Source organism: Pantherophis guttatus, chromosome 3 (assembly GCF_059756535.1).
Source record: "Pantherophis guttatus breed Tessera chromosome 3, ASM5975653v1, whole genome shotgun sequence".
Taxonomy (NCBI): Eukaryota; Metazoa; Chordata; class Lepidosauria; order Squamata; family Colubridae; genus Pantherophis; species Pantherophis guttatus.
In genome coordinates, this window is record NC_142065.1 from 86,120,121 (window position 1) to 86,140,953 (window position 20,833).

The 20,833-nt window shown below is 41.2% G+C and overlaps 1 protein-coding gene across 1 annotated transcript; it reads left to right on the forward strand.

Moving 5' to 3' along the window:
• The first annotated feature begins 9,473 nt into the window (after nt 1-9,473).
• On the forward strand, nt 9,474-20,230 carry LOC117677082 (uncharacterized). Its single transcript, XM_087890692.1, has 6 exons — nt 9,474-9,505; nt 10,144-10,229; nt 14,409-14,482; nt 14,631-14,836; nt 15,760-15,846; nt 20,142-20,230. The coding sequence occupies exons 1-5, from the start codon at nt 9,474-9,476 to the stop codon at nt 15,794-15,796; spliced, it is 435 nt and encodes a 144-aa protein (XP_087746818.1). The 3' UTR covers nt 15,797-15,846; nt 20,142-20,230.
• The last annotated feature ends 603 nt before the right edge of the window (nt 20,231-20,833 follow it).

The window sequence follows — 20,833 nt, forward strand, 5'->3', positions numbered from 1 at the left end:
TAGTTGCTAATTACAAGTTGTCTCTGTTTCTGAGCCAAATTCTTGAGATTTTGATACACGTGATCAGGACTATAATAATCTGATTATGGCAGATATTCAAACCATTGTTTAGCATGGTTTTGTAAAGAGAATTAATTTTAAAGACACAATGTTCTGAAAATGTGGAATTTAGCAGTATATGGAGAAATTTGGATTCATGAGGCTTGGAGGATATCCAAGAATATGTCTTCACTTTATTGGAAAATTAATAGTTATTCTGGATTTAAAATCTTGGATTGAGAATGTATGTATGTATGTATGTATGTATGTATGTATGTATGTATGTATGTGTGTGTATTTAAATTCAGCCTTTGAATGTGTACTTTATCAACACATTCTGATTGATATGGATCGGTATGGGCAAGGTTTAATTTAGTATTTAGAAACAGTGTCACCACTGTGTAATATGTGTATTATTTCTTTTCTCTATGTGTTATCGTGTTTTTCTAGGTTATATTGTTGTAACATATATTGTTTTATATTTTACGAATTTATTTTCCCCTTAGTAAATTGAATAGTATGATACCATATATATTCATGGATAAGCTGAGAATTTTTGGTGTTGAAATACATTCCAAAAATTGGGTTTGGCATATCCACAGATGGACTAGTGTGCAAGTATGTTTGGTAATACTTTTTTTTAAAGTACCTGTATATCCCACATATACTTGTGTACGAGTGGATCTGCGCAAAAGCTGATGCTTGAATTTTAACTGAAATACCATGAAAAACAGATAAACCATGGATTTCCCACAGACAAACCAATTATGAAAATTAAAACACACATGATTTTCAGGGATTGCTTCACCATGGGGGTGCAGATTTTCAGGGGTTGCTTTTTCATGGTATTTTGACTAAAACTTGGAGTATCAGCTTACCCATGGATGGGTTTATACATGAGTATATACAGAAATAAAATCTAAAAGACTAATTCTTAAAATATATCTATGTAATTCTGGAATATGATTTGAATGTGAAACTCAGGGATGGCAATTTGTAGCAAATTGCTGAGGCTTAGCAGAATACACACAACTTGTAGCTCCCAGAGAGGACAGGATGCTGCTAACTCAGATAACAAGGGGCCAGATCCAGACAGAGTGCAAGTCCAAGAAGAGACTGGCAACTAAGCAGAACAGAGCAGACATGATCAGCAAAGCTCTTCAAGAGGAAAGGATGGAAATTCTGCTTCTTAACCTGTCAGCAAGTTGGGCTATTGTAATGGTATGTGAAAATGACTATGAAGAGACAGGAAGAAGAGACGCAGCCTAGACAATCTTCATGTAAAAAGTGTCTCAACCCGCAGAAAGGAAAAGGGCATGATAAGCATTTCAGAGGGGACCCCAGTTTTCTGGAAAGTTAAAGTAAAGGAGGGAGGAAGTGCTTTCAGACTTGCAAGATTCTGTTACTGTAACTTTAAAATAAGGGTAGTGTTGGTACTCATGGTTTGTGCTTCTTGGCTGGCCTACCTCAAATGTTTGACAGCTATGTAAGGGCAACCTTTATGTTCCCTTGCCTTCTCCAAAACATTTTTTTTTGTGATTCAGACCAGTGTTCCTGTGATATCCTGCTCCAGGTTCCTTCTGCTTCTTGCCTAGTGATCAGCTCTTGAGTTTGACATTTGGGCCACTTTGCAGTTTTGGATTTCAATGTTTGAAGTATCAGAGACAATTCTTATGCCTTTGCCTCTGCCTATTTCTTGCTAGGAAAAGTGCTCAAGTTACAAGATACTAAAATCTCTCTGAGCTCAGGAACATTGCTTATTGTGAAGTTGTGATATGGAGCATCTGATCTGCCTCAGAATTAATGTGTACAGTCAGCAGATATTTGTTGTGGACTTCTTCAACATCAAGACTGAAGAGCAAAATCTACTAGATCAGGGGTGGGCAAATGTGGCCCTTTTACAACCTGTGGGCTTCAACTCCCAGAATTCCTGAGACAGCCAAGTTGTCTCAGGAATGCAAGAGTTGAAGTCCACAGGTTGTAAAAGGGCCATATTTGCCCACCCCTGTACTAGATTAATTAAAGAGGCAACAAGCTGGCAACTACCTATGAATGATGTATTTGACACAATGTAGCTTGTAATAGCTTGTTCTAGTAGTAAGGAGTCAGAGAGTGCCAAGTGGGTGAAGAGATCTGAGCAGCCTGGATACGAAGAAGAATTATTTTGGCTTCAACATGTAGATTGTCTTAGACACTTCTTGGCATCCTTATCTCTGAATCCTTCAGCAATGTACAGTGCTGGCATAATTTACAAGGCAACTTCTCTCTGAATTCTTCAAGTCTTTGTCTAAATTATCAGCTCTTCTTGTTTTAGTTATCAACTGTGTCTTGGCTACAGGTAGATTGATAGATTGATAAATCAGTTAAGTGTTCCGCCTTTAACTGTCTTGCTTTTTATTTACTTCAGACTATGGCTTGTACAGAACAATATTGTGATGTGCAGCTTTTATTGGATGTTGCCCCCTCTCTTATTTTATTTACTTATCAGTTTGTATGCTACTTCAGCCCCCAAATAACTCTAGGCAGTTTACAAATTAGGATTGAAATAGCATCTTAAAATAATAAAAGAACAGCCAATAAACATAGAGCATTAGAGGAAAAGGATACTCAGTCATAATCAAAGACCTAAATTATTAGGGAGTGGATCACATTAATCTACCACTGTGTCACTGTGTCAGAAAGAGCCAGGTTTGTATAGTCTCACAAAAGCATGGAAAAGTTAAAAGTCGTACAGAACTGGGGGAATCCTATTCCATAGGGTAAGCACAATTACAGAAAAGGTACATATTCTAGGTCCCACAAGATGACATCTCTTTGCGGCTGGAGCCTGGAGTCTACTGACTCTTATCAGATATTGCGAGTCAGGTAGAAACAACAGGAGAAAGGTAGTCCTAAAGTCAACCACGTTCTAAGCCACTATAGAATCTACTGTTGACAAGCATTACTTCGAATTGCACATGGAAGCTTACCAAAGAAGTTGGCCTCTGAGGTTCGGCCAAAGAGGTTGTAGAAAAAATGCTTTTAAAAGGCTCTGATGATCCCAGCAAGCTGCCTGATCAGCAGAGGCTTTTTAAAGCATTTTTTTACAACCTCTTTGGCAGAAGAGGTTCTAGAAAACATGGTTTTAAAAGTAAAAAAAAGAAAAAGCTGGCTATGCCTACCCAGTCACATTACCCCCTCCCCACACATGAAGCCATGCCTACAGAACCGGTAGTAACAAATTTTACATTTCACCACTGGGTTCGCATAGATAAATTGAAGTAACCCAGGAAGTTCGTGAACTTATCTATTCCTCACATTCAAACAATAGGCACAAGGAACAAGAATTGCCAGTATATAAATCCAACCAAAAGTTATACTACTAGGTACCCTAAGGTAAAGCAAAAACCATAGTAGCAGCTGGCACCAGGTCCAACAATCCAAAATGATCCAATATAAAGAAGAGTAGGAGCTTGAAACCGATATCTCCAGCAAAGTGTTTTGACTTTGAAACCTCTAGAACTAAGGAGAAATTTCCTTACAGCGAGAACAATTAACCAGTGGAACGGCTTACCTTCAGAACTTGTGGGTGCTCCATCACTGAAGGCTTTTAAGAAGAGATTGGATAGCCACTGTCTGGAATGGTATAGGGTATATACTATGGTATGGTATGGTATGGTATGGTATGGTATGGTATGGTATGGTATGGTATGGGGACTCCTGCTTGAGCAGGGAGTTGGATTTTGTTGCCTTTCGATGTATTTCTCTATCCTTCCCTAACTCAAGAAGTGCTTATTAAGTCATAGGCAACTATTTCTCTGTGGTGGAAAATTCAGTCCCAAAGCACCCATAACTGGAGACAAGCTATTGTTTTATTAATACCCAAACTAGCAACTTACAGTGAGTAACTGGTCTCTTGCACCCTGATAAGCAAAGAGCAAAGAACACAAAATTGTTCAGATCAAATATAGAAGGTTGATCAAAGTTCAAGCATGTGTATATATCAGTGGAAGATCCCAAATGCAGAGAGAATTGCTTTACAGTTGATAAGGAAACAAGATTATCTATTTTTGTACCCTTTCATAGCATTAAGTCATTTAAGGCAACTTCATAAAAAAAACCCCATAAAAACGTTGATATATGAATTGAACCAAGCCGCATATATCCTTGAGTTTAGCCATCTCTCAAGGCGTGAACGTAATAATCAGTTAGTCACTAGCAGACCCAGAGAGGCAAAATAATTAAAATTCCAATGTTAACACATGTTAAATATGAGATACGGCAAAAGATATGAAAAGAGCATTTACCTAATATAAGTAGGTTAGGACCAAGGTCTAAACACCATATTGTGCCATGATTTCTCATCAAGTTTTGATGGTATCAGTGATAAGCTATTTCCCCCTGGACACAAAGTAGACATTGTTTCACTAGCACAGGGATGTCAAACTCGACTTCATTGAGGGCCGCATCAGGGTTGTGTTTGATCTCGAAGGGGCTGGGTTGAGTGTGGCCAAGGTGGGTGTGACCAGCTCGATGTCACTCGTGTCGGCGCCTGTGGTGGCCCGAGCACTCTGCCAGTGAAAATAGGCTCTCAAGCTCCATTTTGGCTGCAACAGCCTCCTGCAACTCTCTGCCAGCAAAAATGAAGCTCGGGAGCACTCCTGAGCTCCATTTTTGCTGGCAGAGGCACTGCGGGCTGGTCCTTCACTGATTCCAGGGCGGCCCTGCAGGCCAGATCTAAGCACCCTGTGGGTTGGATCTAGCTTGCGGGCCTTGAGTTTGACACTCCTGCACCAGCATATCAATATCTGTTGAGATCCCTGATACCACAATGATTTTTCTGTCTGTGCTCGGCCTTTAAATATTCCCTGAAATGTGCTATCAATTCAATAGAGAATTATTCTTAAATATTTGCTGGAATTACTGTGTCAGGAAATTTCCCTTCATCAGTTGCTGTTGACATTGGAGCTGGTTGTATGGAAGAGGACTCCTGAATAGAGAGCAGCTAAGAACAGCAAACCTTTAGGTCTGCAAGAGACACTCCTGGAACTTTCCACTGTAATGTGGAAACATTGGAACTTAATGAGAAAGTAACTCCTACCTCCTACTACTCCTAACACAGCTAAGGTCAGATTGTTGCATTGTTATTGGCATGGGAGAAGGTTAGAGATAAATACTATGTGAAAATACCAATATGGTTATCAACAATGGAAGATTTAATACACTCAAATATGTTTAACTTTAGAAATATTGTTAGATATAAGGAGTTATTAACAGATAAGGGGGAATTGAAGGGGAAAGAAGAATTGGAAGAACAGGGGATTGAGATGGATTGGTATATGTACATGCAAATACAAACAAGATATGAAAAAGATGTTAAAACTATATGGTTTTTATTTAGAAAAGACAGAGTTGGATAGGATACCCACAGGAACAGAGGATAAATTAATTTTAAAAAATATAATTTTTTACTTAGTATCGAGTTAGAGGAAGAACAAGTAAAGGAAACAATGATAGCTTGGGCAAAGAATTTTGGACACTCAAATGATTTAGATAAATGACAACAGTTATGGGAAAGGAATTACAAACTAACAATGTCCACTGGATATAAGGAGAATCAATATAAAATGTTTTACAGATGGCATATGTAGAATGCCTGAGAAACTGGCAAAAATGTTTAAAGATAAATCAGCTAAATGTTGGAAATGTCACCAGTTACCAGGATCTTATTATATGTGGTGGACATGTTCAGAAGCTAAAAACTATTGGAATAAAATTAAGACATGGTTAGAAGAAATGGCACAACAACACATTGATTTAAAACCAGAGCTGTTCCTACTGGGTATCCTTCCAGAGAAAACTAGCAAAGAAAATACTTATTTGATTATACATGTAATAGCAGCTGCAAGGATTGTTTTTGCACAAAATTGGAAAGCAGAGAAAATAGCTCTGGAAGGAGAATTTATAAAATTTTAGACTGTGCAGTAATGAATAGATTAACTTTGATGATTAAAGAAAGAGAGGACTCAGAATACTTTAAGATATGGGATCAATTTTTCCATTGGTTAGAAAAGAGATATAGATAAGTAAATTAATAGCTATGTAAAAAATGGTATAATTAAGATATTGTACTTTTGGAGAAAGATAAAAATGAAAACAGAAAAAAACAAAAACAAAAAAAAGATGAAGTCACGGAGAAAACACCAAGAAGTCACACGGAAGGGAAGATTGATATATTAAATGTTTGTTTGTGTATAAAATAAAAAACTTTTTCAAAAAAAAAAAGTAACTCCTACCACTTACTACTCCTAACACAGCTAAGGTCAGGTTGTTCCCCAACACTGTTCCCATGGATCCTGCCAATTCTGCAACTTACGTGGCCTCCCCTCCACATGAGATAACCTGAGAGGATGAAGGAACAAGGGCAATGTGGTCAGATGCCTGGAGTAAACTTTCATTCTGCTGCTATATATGCAGTGGAGTAAGATACTTTCTATCCTGGGCTTCAGGCAAGCCAACACACTCTTTTTTTTCTCCATCCTTGTTAATAATTTGTATACCCGCAAAATGGGCAGCAACAATTTTACCATCTTTTGGGGTAGTCCTGTGCCCTGAGGGCCTTATTCATTCCTCTATGTAATATTGTGGGCAACAGAAAATTGCTTGAGAAGTGTGAGGTTGAGACCTTATGATATATAGTGGAGTGGAGTCCAGTATTTCACTGTGTTTTCATTTAACATGAATTACATTTTTCTATCTCATAAATCTCATAAAAAGAGCCTTGGTGGTGCAGCAGACTAAAGTGCTGTTAAGTAGCACCAGCTGCCTGCAATTACTGCAAGTTCAAATCTCACCAGGCTCAAGGTTGACTCAGCCTTCCATCCTTTCTAGGTAGGTAAAATGAGGACCGGATTGTGGGGGCAATAAGCTGACTTTGTATAAAAAAAGAACATCGCTGGGGGGGGAGGGGGCGCGAAAGCCCTACTAACCAGGTATATACAAAAGTATGAAGGCTATTGCTTAATGCATTGTAAGCCGCCCTGAGTCTCTGGAGAAGGGTGGCATATAAATCGAACCAATAAATACATACATACATACATACATACATACTTACATACATACATACATACATACATACATACAGTAGTACCTTGGTACTCATCATTAATTGGTTCCGGAAGGTGTAATGAGTACCGAAAAATGATGAGTATCACACAATTTTTTGCCGTAAGGAAAAAGGCAGCCGACACCGATAAATTTTAGCTTGTGCATTGAGTGCACCGAACAAACAATGAGTACCGGGATAAAATTTTCGCATGAAAATGCGTTACCAAATTCAATGAATTTCAAAACAGTTGAGTACTGAGGAACCACTATAATATGCTGTAACAACAACAACAGGTTCCAAATCTGTGTGGCATGGAAATGTCTTTTTACATTAGTCCTTATTTAACTTGAATGAAATTGGAATTATAAATCAACATATTTATGTATTCTTCTGCAGATTCACCTTGCAATCTTGATACTGTGTGGAAAAACTGAAACAGACATTTCTATTTAGGCTACTCTCTTAAAGTTACCTATGGGTAGGATTTAGCAATTGAATGATAAAAGAAGCTTTCATTTTCTCTGTCATTAAGCAAGCTTTTGACTAAAATTCTGGTTTTGCTCTCTCTCTCTCTTTTAAAGGCTTCTCATCTTGTTCTTTGTTTTTAATTCAGCTACATTTTGTCCCAGGCTTTGGCTCATTAGAAGACAATGAGTTGCAGATAGGGAAGACTCAAATTGGCATTGCATATAACTTCAAAGCAGAAGCATTACACACATGTCAAAGATTATCAGATGATGCATTGAGCCATAGTGAATTTTAATGTTGCAAATGTCTAACTCAATATCTACAATACCTACCGAGGCACAAATTATCTGGCTCAACATATCATATTTTGGACACATTATCCACATTTCTATAGAGAACTCTATGATATTGGGAAAGGTGGAAGGGAAGAGAAAATGAGTCAACTAATAATTAGCAAGGTGTGTGGACTCAGTTACAGTGGCATTGAAAAACTTGAAAGACCAGGTTGGGGAAAGACCATCTTGGAAAAGGTATGTCCATGAGCCACTAGAAGTGAGGGCACACAATCCATCATCAAAAATTTATTAGAAGGGAACCCAAAGTGCTTTTATGAGAAAGAACAATTTTGAACAATGTGTACTCAAAAAATCCAGGAAGTAATATTAGAATGCTGTAACCAGCAACAAGGAGAAATAGTTAAGAGAAATAAATATCTTTAAAGGCAAGATTTTTATTTGCTTGCTGTTGTTTTTTTGTCTATTTGTCTATTTGATTTATATGCTGTCCATCTCACTGTCAAGCAACTCTGGGCAGCTTACAAACATCATAAAAACTATAGGTACAAAGCATTAAAACATTAAATATTAAAATAAACAGAGATTAAATAAATTTAAACTGGAATACTACAGAATGAAGGTGGAATTCTGCAGCCTATTGGGAGCTGAGAACTTTTTGTACTTCTGGAATATTGGGAGGCATGCTCAAGAAGTGATCAAACGCGAAGACAAAACTTTAATTTACATCTCAACAAAAACATACTAAATACTGTTAATTTAGTTACCTGTACACTTTTAATACTTTACTGTTTATCCCATTAGAAAGGACAATTCACATGTAGCTGTTTGAAGCAAGATTATAGTCTTCAGTTATAAAGATTCATGCAACCTAAATCCATTTTATGTGAATATGAAATACACTCTGAAAAATCTGTATTAACCATAGCTGATTTTCCTTTCAACATATTCCATAACATTGGAGTACTGTAGCTTGTGACAATTTAATTGAACAGCACTTGGAGACTCCATTAAATTTTACCTAGCCATGTCCAAGAAATAACCAGAATGTGTAAAGTGGTATTAAACCACTTTAAATTTTACCTAGCCATGTCCAAGAAATAACCAGAATGTGTAAAGTGGTTTAATACTAAAGAATAGTGAGCATGTGGGCATTTATTTTGACTCTTTTGTTTTATGCCACATTGATGTAGTCATGACAGAATAAATTCTTATAAGGGCATCTGAAAGCAGAATCAATACCCCGGAACAAACTGGCATTAGCTATAAATCTGTATATATACTATACACTAGCAAACACCATTGATGAAAACTTATTTTTTCCCCATTCTGCATTAAGCTTTCTTCAACATACAAACCATCACAAAACATATTATTGCAAAATTGCAGGATTAGTGATGCCTATTTCATTATGATTGCTTCATGGATTGCAAGAGTTATTATTGATCCCTCTGTGTAATAGAGGAAGCTCCTAGATGAAACACTGATAGTATAGCCACTTTTAGATACTGATTGTCATTAGTATATGTACCATCTGCCTACTTCTCCTTGAGATATTAGAATAGTGTTGGTTCTTGATTATGAAGATGGACATTCACTCAGCTCTTCTTCGCATTTGGTAAATCAAAGGGATTTAAAAGACAGTAATATCACATGGATGGAAAACTGGATCACAGGCAATCTATTTGTGCAGATCCCACACCTTCACAGGACTATGCAAGCAAAATCTAATCACAAATCAGTGGTTTGTGTGTCTCCAAATGTACAGCATGTGTTGTTCGTGGATGGTACTATTTTGTCTTAGTTAGAAATTACATAAAGTTAGGTGTTTGCTCTTAGAACCTTTGATAATAAAACATTCCTATTTGGAATGCTCTCTCGGCCTGCTTTAAACATTCATTCATACTCTTTCACAGTATTCATTCCAACATTTGACTGAATATTTCAAGATGAAAAAAATGGGGCAATCATCTTTCTGTGCTATTAAGCATGATTAATCCTCATTGGGTGATTTGAGAAGTGTGTGTGGGCACACACAAATATACATGTGTACTTGACATGTGTGCAAGAGCACATTTTGGCTGCGTTATCAATGGATCATCTCAAGATCAGAAATATACAGTACATAAAATGGCAATAATCTGGGGGAAAGCCGCCTATCATTACAGGATGAGGCATCATCTGTTACAGGATCCATGGATCAGGCCCAATAACAGACATGAGTCAATTGATTGATCAAGTCTCTTTTATTTACAGGTTCATCATTACATCACATACTGCATCTGGAAGTGAGGAACGGGGAAGAGTGTGTCTACTTTTTATACCTGTGGGCGGAGACTCAGGTAAGGAGTGGTCTGTGGGTGGAGCTGACCAAGTGGGCGTTGATGTTAACCCCTGCACTACTGTGTCCCTGTTGACCCCTGGCATGAGTAAGGCATTTATATTTGACAAATCCCCCTCTAAATGCCTGACCTGTGGCTGTGGATCTGGCTGTTTAAGTGTTGCCCAAGGGCGGATATTGAGTTTGGATACCAGGTGTGAGTGTTGCCTGCCCTGTAGTGGTTTTGTGAGTATGTCTGCAGTCTGTTCTTCTGTGTCGCAGTGTATGGCCTTTACGAACCCGATTTTGGAGAGCTGCCTCACATGCTTGTACTTTATGTCAATATGCCTTGATCTCTGTCCTACGGCGTCGGCCATGGAGATTTCTATGGCGGCCTTGTTGTCTTCGTAGATGTTTATCGGATATGCTGGTTCGCACCACACACTGGCGAGGAGGTCATCGAACCAGATGAGGTTGTTTGTGGCCTTGGATAGGCATATATACTCTGCCTCTGTGGTTGAAGTGGCCACCAAGTTTTGTTTACCTGTGTACCAATGCACCGGGCTATTGTTCAAGTAGAATATGTATCCTGATGTGCTTTTCCGGCTTTTGGTGTCCCCGGCCCAGTCAGCATCAGCATAGCAGGAGAGGACGGGCTCGTTGGACGGTTCTGGTTCTAGGACTAGGCATGCATCGGCACTTTGCTTCAGATACCTCAGTACCCTCTTTACAGCGTCCCAGTGGTACATGGTAGGTTTGCCTACGTGCCTAGACAATAGATTAACTGATAATGCAATGTCTGGCCTAGTCCAGTTGGCGATATATAAAAGGGAGCCTATGACTGACCTGTACAGAGTGTTGTCTTCAAATTCGGGTGATTCACCATGCATATTTTTTAGGAAGTCCGGCTGCATGGGTGATTCACACCCCTTGGCATCTGCCATGTTGCATTTGTGCAGTATTTCTTCCATCTTTTCTTTCTGGGACAGTTGAAAACCCTTGGGGGTTTCGTTGACTTGCACGCCTAGGTATCTGTTTATTTTCCCTAGATATTTTAATGTGAAGTGTTCACTTAGTTTACTGGCGAAGGCGTTACGGTTCTCTTCGTGTTTACTGATGTAAAGTATGTCATCCACGTAGACTAGGATGTATTCTAGTGAATCCCCCTCTCTCCTAGTGAAAAAACAGTTGTCGGCTATGGTTGCAGTAAATCCCATTGACTTCAGGACCTCAACTAGGCATTCATACCAGCGTTTGCCGGATTGTTTCAGTCCATATAGGCTTTTGTGAAGTAGCCAGGTGTCCCCCCTGTTGGTCTCTTTACTATGTGGTGCCCTAACGTATATTTCCTTATCTAGGTTGGCGTGCAGGTAAGCTGTCTGCACGTCGAACTGATGTACCTCTAGTCCTAGCAGGGAGGCGATGACCAGGGCACTCTTGACACTTTCAGTCCTTATGGTAGGTGAGTAAGTGTCAGTGTAGTCTTCTGGGAACCTCTGGGCAAATCCCTGGGCAACCAGCCTAGCCTTGTACAGGTTTTGACCGCCTTCTAGGTTCTTGATTTTGAAGATCTACCTGGTACCTATCGTATTTTTGCCCTCTGGGACCTCGGCTGGGGTGTAAACCTCTAGCTCTCTCAGACTGTCCATTTCCTTGGCCATGGCTGATTCCCATTTCGACCTCTCCTCTTGAGGTAGTCTCAATACTTCTTCATATGAGTTGGGTGTGATGTGGTTCGTGTGTATGTGCATCACGTAGTCATTTAACCTTCTGGGTAATTGGTTCCTGGTTGTTCTGACTGGCCTATCTATGGTTTGTTCGGTGTCATGTAAGTACCTGGCTTCCTTTTGCGTTAGTGAGTCTACACTTATCTTGGGGTGATTCCCTTTCCATTCCTCAACCTTGATGCCTTGGCGCTTGGGTTTGTGTTCCTTCCTATCCTGTCTATCTGTCATTTCATGTTTGTCTTGCGCTTGCTCGTCTAGTCTAGTCTCCTGCCTGGTGGATACTTTGTTGAGGTGTATCCTGGACCAGTTAGCTTGCTCATGGAATACTGCTGTCCTAGAGACCACGAATCTGTTGTTATTGTCCACAAATCTGAACCCCTTGGTACCTGGCTCGTATCCCATAAATCTCAGTCTTCTGGATACTTTGTCCCCCTTCCTGCACAGCTGTTTGGGTATATGGACATCAGCGGTTACGCCGAATACATGTAGGTGTGCTATCTGTGGTTTTTTGTTGTACATGAGTTCATATGGCGTCTTGTCTATTACACGGGACCAGGTTCTGTTGAGTGTGTAGTTTGAGTAAACTAAGGCCTCAGACCAAAAGTGTTGACCAATTCCCACGTCCTCTAAGGCGCACCTGACCATGGTCTGTAGCGTGGAATTCCATCGTTTTGCGGCACCGTTCTGGAAGTCCGAGAACGGGGACGACGTAAAGTGAAGCACGCCTTTGGATCTGAGCCAATGGGAGAAATCCTTTGACAGGAACTCAGACCCTCTGTCTGTCATGATTTGTTTGATTTGGGTGTTGTTTTGGGTCTCTACCCTTTTGTAGAACTCTTTGAATTTTTGGAAAGCCTCATCCTTTCGTTTTAGAGTATAGACGAAGCCATAACGACTATAATCATCTACGATGGTGAGAAAGTACCTTTTCTTGTATTTGATGGATGGCCTTAGGGGCCCCACCAGATCCATGTGGACTAAATTGAATATCTGTTTGGCGGTGCGTGTGGATTTCTTAGGTCTGGGCTTGACCTTTAATTTAGAACATTTGCACACCGAGCACTCGAGGTAATTTTCACAACTCTTTATTTTGAAGCCCTCGGTACAGTTGGCCATTTTTTGGACTACGGGGAAACTGGTGTGCCCTAGTTTCCGGTGTAGTAGGTGAGCACAGTCCTCGTGCATGAGCTTGCCTATCGATGGCCTTCTCTGGGTGTGTTTGGTGGTGTGTGTTTCATGTGATATGTTCTCCTCGCTCTCCGTCTCTCCCTCATTCACCTGTTCTTCCTCAGCTTTGTCCTGGTTAGTGTCTCTCGCGCATTCTGAGTTGGTGTATATGCTGGGTGTGCTACTCTCATAGAATGTTATGTATGGTAGCCCTTGCTTGACTGTCACTCTCCCTACATCCTCTCTACCCTTGCTAACGTGAGCCTTCCCTTCTGCGAAGGTTACCTTAATCCCTGATTCTTCACTGAGTTTTAATGCGGCCAATATGTTGTGGGGTATCTCCGGGACCAGTAGTACCCCCTCTATTTTCCCTATGCCTGGTAGCGTAACCACCCCCTTGCCTGTTACCTTAACCTCGCTTTGGTTTGCAACCTTGATTGAAAAGTTCTCCTCTGTGAATGAGGAGAGCAGTTTTTGGTTAAAGGCTGTATGGTTGGAGGCCCCAGAGTCCAGAAGCCAAGAGTTGGCCTCCCTACCCTGACATGTTGAGTGAGTGCGCTCCCCTATCCTGTTCTGCTGTCACGTGAGCTATCTCTGTTTCCCCTCCTATCTCTGGGGTTGGGTGAGTCTCTGCATCTGTATCTCTCCTCAGAAGTGTGTCTCTCTGTCTGTCTGAACCTATGTTCTGGTCTGCTCCTCTCTCTGTAGTTCTTGGGGCAGTCTCTCTTGAGATGTCCCCTTGACCCGCAGCTATAGCACTCTGTTGCGCTATGCTGTCTGTCTTGAAAGGCTACTTTCTTTTCGTGTTTATGTTCCCTGGAGGAGCCAGAGTGGCTCCTTTTCAAATTGTCTTCAGCGATCAGTTTGTTGGACAGCTTCTCAATGGACAGTAGGCCTAGACTAACGGTGTCTAAGTGTGCTAAGAAACTGTCCCATGAGTGATCTAAAGAGTTAATTATTACACTCTTCATGATCTGATCTGATATGACCTCCCCCCTAAGGTGAAGTTCTGCCCTGGTAGCGTTTAGGGACACCAGGTGCTCGCTTATGGGGGTCCCTGGTTTGACTCTAGCAGAGAAGAAATCTTTGGAAATCTGGGTGGTGGTTGCCACACTTTCACTGTAAAATAACCCAAACATTTTTTGTATGATTTCCGACACAGTGAGATTGTGACCAATGCTGTGGTAAATTGTGGGAGATATGCTAGAAATTAAAAGGTAAAATGCCCTATGGTGCACACAGTCCAACTCTAAAGTCCATGGTCTCTCTGGGGGGTCATTAATAAAATGTGACATGTTTTCTTTTAGGAACACCACCTGAAGCTGCTGTGACCACTCTAGGATATTGCCCCCATCCATCCTCAACTTTGGAAAGTCACTTGGTAAGTTCCCAGCATTATTTGCAAAATTACTTACTGCAGGCTGCTGTCCATGGTTCTTTATGTGTCTATAACAGCAATACGGCATGGGAACGCTTGCCGGTAGTTTAAAAGTCCCTCTCTGCAGTTTTTTTCTTTTTTCTTCCTCTAGGCGAAACAGCGCATGCGCGAAGTCCATTTCTGCTCTGCCGTCGTCGTGGAAGGACCTGTTCATCGCAGCTCCGGCGTAGAGGTCTCTATCGGTCGGGTAGGCCTTGGCTTCGGTCTTGGGGGTCCAGGTGTGCTCCGGAAGGTGTTGGCTTGCAGCGGCTTCTTCGGGATGAAGATCCTGATGGCGTTGGAGTCTCAGCGACGAAAGTAAGTAGCTGCCTCCCTGCGTTCTGGGGTGCGCGGCCTGGGCGATCGGTGGCGCGGCGTTCTTGAGATGCGCAGAGGGGTTGGTACGCTGGCGTGGGCATCCTCGACCCTCGAGTGGGTGTTCCGGTGCCCCTCTCCTCGCTTTCCCTTTCGCTTGGGTCCTTCCGGTTCCCCTCTAGAGACTTTGAGGCCTGGGCCGAAGGCGGTGGCAAGGGTCTTCATGGCCTTGTCGACTTGCCGCTCGGTTGGGATGTATCCGTGGTCCGAATCGGACTTTGCCCCCTCACCCCAGTCGCTTTCATCGCCGCTTAGGGTCGGGCATTTTTCGTGCGCCGGCCATTTTAAATTCCGGCTTCCGATTGGGTGGGGGTCGGCCATCTTGTCCGACCATGTGGTCAAAGATGGCCGCCGTTTTGAATTTTGAGCGGGGCTGTGGGGCTCGGTGACTGCCGTGGGGTCGTTTTGGGGTGATCCACTCACCGAGTCCAGCTCTTCGAGCTCCGGATCCGAGTCTTCCTCGCTCCTTGCCACCTCGCGGTCCATTATGAAGCTTCGCAGGCCCGCGAGGAGGTTCTTGTCGCTGGCTCACTCCTTCAGCAGTCGTAGGACGTCGAGCCGCAGTCTTTCTTCCTCCCGGTCACCAGGGTCTGTTATTTTTCCTTTCTTGGTCTCCCCTCTTTCCTCCTTTGCAGTGGCTTTGGGGTCTGTCGTGGTTTCTGCCTTCCCTGGCAATCCCGCTGGGTTGCCATCCCGTTGTTTCGGAGAAGCCGCCATCTCGTAGGCAGTGATGTGTCCTCGTTGTGGGTTTGGAGGTTATTGGGCCATCAAACCATCCTCTGCTACCATATTTATTACAGGATCCATGGATCAGGCCCAATAACAGACATGAGTCAATTGATTGATCAAGTCTCTTTTATTTACAGGTTCATCATTACATCACATAACTGCATCTGGAAGTGAGGAACGGGGAAGAGTGTGTCTACTTTTTATACCTGTGGGCGGAGACTCTGGTAAGGAGTGGTCTGTGGGTGGAGCTGACCAAGTGGGCGTTGATGTTAACCCCTGCACTACTGTGTCCCTGTTGACCCCTGGCATGAGTAAGGCATTTATATTTGACATCATCAATATGCTGATGATATCTGGTTATATGATTCCACCCAGAGTTAAACAGGAGATTGTGGGACTCCTTATCCAAGGTCGGGATGGTGTAAGAATTGGTTGCAACAAAACAAGATCAAAATCTGTTCAGATGGAATGGTAGTTAGTTCAGCAAGTATGTGTGAATGAGAGGTTTGTCAGTGGACCAGTCTATCAATTTCTGTTACAATCAATGGATCAGCTGAGTATTGGAAAAAACCCACCCACGACAGACTTTGCCCTTGCCTTTGCCCTGAAAACAGTAGAAATACACACACATACACACACACACACACACACACACAGAGAGAGAGAGAGAGAGAGAGAGAGAGAGAGAGAGAGAGAGAGAGAGAGAGAGAGAGAGCTTCCTGAAAAATGAATGAAATGGGGAAGTAGTTAAATCTCCAAAAAGAAGCATAATTTAGAGGTTCAGGGCTTTGTTAACAGGCTTTTACATCTCTGTTCTGCTTTTGATGTGATCAGTGTTATTAACTATTAACTAATATAATATTTGTTTTGTGTTTTGTTTTGTATGTATTGATTTGTGATCCATTGGAGAAATGAGATTGAAAGAAACAAAGCAATCAGCCTCGTGAGTTGGTGTCCTTTAGTTTAAATCAGATTCGGCAGAGAAAGGCTTTTTTAAAAAATTAACAACAGTTTGACAAGTTTCCCCTTCTCAGCCAAATAAGAAAAAGATGTCAAACTATAGTATTGGCCTTTTCCCCCTCAACCAGTCCTCAAAAGCCATTATCATAGTGGGTACTTAGTTTCCTGCCAAATAAGAGCTACCGGTAGTTTGATACATTAATAGTTAAAGGACTGATCTGAAAACCAGAAGACAGTGGGTTCAACTTCTAGTCCTACTTTAGGTGCAAAGCCTGAAGAATGACTCAGCCCTAAAAAGAAGGCAAGGGCACTTGTAAAAATATTGCCAAGAAAAATGCAGAGGCTTCTCCAGGCACATGTTAATAATCAAGACTGATTTCAAGGCTCCAAAACAAAACAAACTGATTAATTGGAGGCCAGGTTAATTGCCATCTGGACAATTAACACTTGTTCACTAGTGTGGCCAACATGAAGGTGCATCCTCAAGAATTAACTTAGTAGTTTAACACACGTATGTATAAAACAGTGACACACATTCAAAAAGGTAGGGCTTCAATCATGGCTCGAGGCTGCCATTTTGACTTTTTTGACCATGCCTGCCTTGTAGACTCTATTGCAAGGGGCTGAAATCTGGGAAAGCATTTCTTAAGCCACTTTCATTTCTAGCCAATGTACAAGCAGCTGAAGGTGGCATTACAGAAAAATGCAGTTTCCATGTTTCGACAGCGGATGGCACCAGAACACTGATATGTTAACATTCCAAGTTTTTCTAAACATTTTTTCTAAATGGAAAGATAGAAGTACTTTTCCAAAAAATGTAATTGTCAAATCACAACGACAAAAATCCTTGCAGCTATTTTGAAGCATGTTTGTTGACACCAGCAGAGTTACTTGCTTTCCTATTGACTGTTTTATTTATTATACCTGCAGAGCAGTGGTAGGTTGCTACCGGTTTGCCCCAGTTCGGACTAACTGGTAGCAATGGCAGTGGGAGGCTCCGCCCATCCGCCATCAAGTACGCTCTGCACGTGCGCAGAAGTGTCGCGCGAGAGAGCGAAGCGAGCGTACATGTGTGAGCGAATCAGTAGCAAAGGTAATGGAAACCCACCACTGCCGCAGGGCAGAAAACATTGCATATAGGCATCCATACAGCAGTACATTGTAAAAGCACTGCTGAAGGCAAAGGTTTTCTGCCAGAGAGTCATGAATGATATTCTTTCTTTCAGTGACATTAGAAGAAAAACAATGCAAGATTTAATGCAATGTAATTGACACCTTTGTGAGCAGAGCTGAGAGGCTGCTTCCCCACAGCTGTAGTTGTGGCAAGAGGTGAAAAGTAAAACAGAGAGCTACGAAGTTCTGGAGAACTTCTCTGCAGGGCAACTGCAGAGCACTTTTTTTTGCTCTGCCAGCATCAGGAAGGGAAGGTTAAATCTTCTGTCAACCTCATCATTAGTTTATCCCAAGGCAGCTCTGGAACTATTTGGGTTTAATACTAATTAACTCTAAACTTCCCAACTGCAAATTGGGTTATTATACTGTATAGATGACAACAGCTACTGTATTTTTCAGAGTATAAGATGCACCTTTTTCCCCCCTAAAAGGGGATGAAAATGTAGGTGCATCTTATACACTGAATGTAGCCCCGCCGACCCACTGTCCCCCACCCTTTGGCCTCTGCCTTGCATCAGTTACCTCCTTGTAAGCAAACAGCAAGGAAAAACAGCTCCTTTCAGCTTCAGCACAGCCTAATTAGCACAAGTTGATTGGATCGGCCTCCCGACTCTCAGCTGATTTGCTCTCAGCTGTTTTGCGCAGGGCTCTGCTGCTTGCTGCAAAGAGGTAAATTGCTGGAGCAGATTTTTTTTCCCCTTGTGCTAATCAAGCTATGCTGAAAACGAAAATGAAAGTAAAGCAGGCTGTTCGCTGCAACGAGGCAAAATTGCTGAGAGGCAGAGGGAGATTTCTTTTTCTTCTTTTCCTCACCAAAAGGTAGGTGCGTCTTATACTCCGGTGCATTTTATACTCTGAAAAATACGGTAACTCACTATGAACTAGTTAACTATGTTTTGAGAACTGGGGCTTTAACCTATGACCACAATTGAGCCCAAAATTTCCATATTTAAGTGAGACATTTGTTACGTGAGTTTTGCCTCATCTTATGACTTTTCTTGCCACAGTTGTTAAGTGAATCACTGCAGTTGAGAAGTTAGTAACCTGGCTTGATAAGTGAATCTGGCTTCCCCATTGACTTTGCTTGTCTGAAGGTCGCAAAAGGCGATCACATGACCCTGGGACACCGCAAAGGCCATAAATATGAACCAGTTGCCAAGTGCTCGAATTTTGATCACGTCACCATGTTGCAAAGGTCGTTACTATGAAATAATGGCCATAAGTCACATTTTTCAGTACCGTTGTAACTTTGAACAGTTACTAAATGAACTGTTGTAAGTTGAGGACTACTTGTATATGTGTGTGCTGAACTTTTTCCAAAACTGTCACAGTGGCATGTGATACAAGTAGCAAGCTATTGTATAGGCACAACAGAACACAACAACAATGCAAACTTCTTAGGTAACAGTAAGTCACAGTCTGAGAGAGAAGTTACTACTAATAACATACAGTGATTAAAAATGTTGAATTAGGCCTGAGGAGATCCAGGCTTAGCTTCAGCCAAGATAGGTCATTGTCTCAGCTAATCTTACCTGTTATTGAGGGAGATCCCCCTGAATAAACCGCTTTGACCTTGTGGAGGAAGATAATACAGTAAATCTGAAGGACATACAGCATAATTCATATAGTTATTCAATTCTTGGCTAACTCTGCACCAGTTTCAACTTCCCTGTTGCTGTTTTCTTTTCTGTACAGCAAGCTAACACTACTCCTTCCTGTCTGTCTAGAAGTGTTTATCAACTATCTGTTATTAGCTACCCACAAAACCATTTCCTTTTTGTACCTTTATACCCAAACCCAGGAATATTTTTTCTTGGTTTAGTTCTGGTTTCTTGTTTTTAGGTTTCAAAAATACATGCAACCTTGTATGTTCTACGTTCACTACAAGGCAAGGGAAAAAAACAGCAGTTTTAATAAAATTAAATTCCATATTTAGGCTGGTTCTGTACTTTAGCATTACATTTACATCTTGAACCACTATTTTGTGCTTAAGGTTAAGTTTATGTTATCATTTAAAATCAAAAGGGCGCTCTAGCTGGAGATCAGCAACTCATGTAAGTCAAAAAGCCCTTAGATTTCTTTCAGTTTTCTAAAAAACTTTATTGTTTCTATCCTGCTGCACCTTTTTGAAAAGAATGTTAATTTTTCATCCTCGTTCCCACACCATTAGAGGCAGTAGTGGGTTTCAAAACCCATTGCTACTGGTTCGCTCGCATGCGCTTGCACGACGCTTCTGCGCATGCACAGAAACGTCCGGGCGGGTGGGCGGAGCCTCCCATCACCGCTACCAGTTCGCCCAATTCAGGGAGAACTGGTAGCAACCCACCACTGATTAGAGGTCATTAAAAATCAGAACAGTTCTAATCACCCTAACTTTCTCTTTCAGGATTGGAGAGTATGAGCAAGCTATAAAGCTGCATTCACACAGAATTACAAATATCCTTAATTATATAAGAATCATATAATTCTTTATATCAGGATTTGCCAATAAGATGCTCTCCTAAAAACCACCGCGGCCTAATAACGACCAAGTTTGATTAATGTACCATGGTTTGTATGGATATTCCCTTGTCTAAAATTACAACTGCTGCACAACAAAGGTATTAAATCCATTCAAAACAATTAAACCCTTTATGGAATGGAGGCATTCAGAACTTTCCTGCATCAATCAGAAAAAAAGTGTGAGGTTGGATAGGGAGTGGCTCAGATTACTAACTCGATATTGCCTATTAAAACTCTATGGGGCATGGAATTAGATTATCTGAGGGGTATTTGATGCTCTCTGAGCTTGGTTGTTGTTCTTTTTGCAGATGTTTCTCTCTTTTTTTGGTCTCTATTTTTATTTTTTGTCTCTATTTTTATGCATATGTTTCATTACCGAATTAAATAACATTGTGCACAGTTCAACCTGATCTACAAATATTCTCTTCCATGAGGTTATCTGAAGGATAATCAGAATATTGTTTAAACCTAACTGATTCAGTGGGGGTCCTAAAATCTGGGACTATCCTTACATATTGCCAAAAATTATCCATAGCCCTTTTTATTTTTTTCTGCTGACTCTGCCAATGAATTTCC

Coding starts and splice junctions, on each gene's coding strand:
- LOC117677082 (XM_087890692.1), top strand. CDS start 9,474: ATGGACATTCACTCAGCTCTTCTTCGCATTTG. Junction 9,506..10,143: donor TCAGCTCTTCTTCGCATTTG/GTAAATCAAAGG, acceptor TTTTATTTACAG/GTTCATCATTACATCACATA. Junction 14,483..14,630: donor CAACTTTGGAAAGTCACTTG/GTAAGTTCCCAG, acceptor TTCTTCCTCTAG/GCGAAACAGCGCATGCGCGA.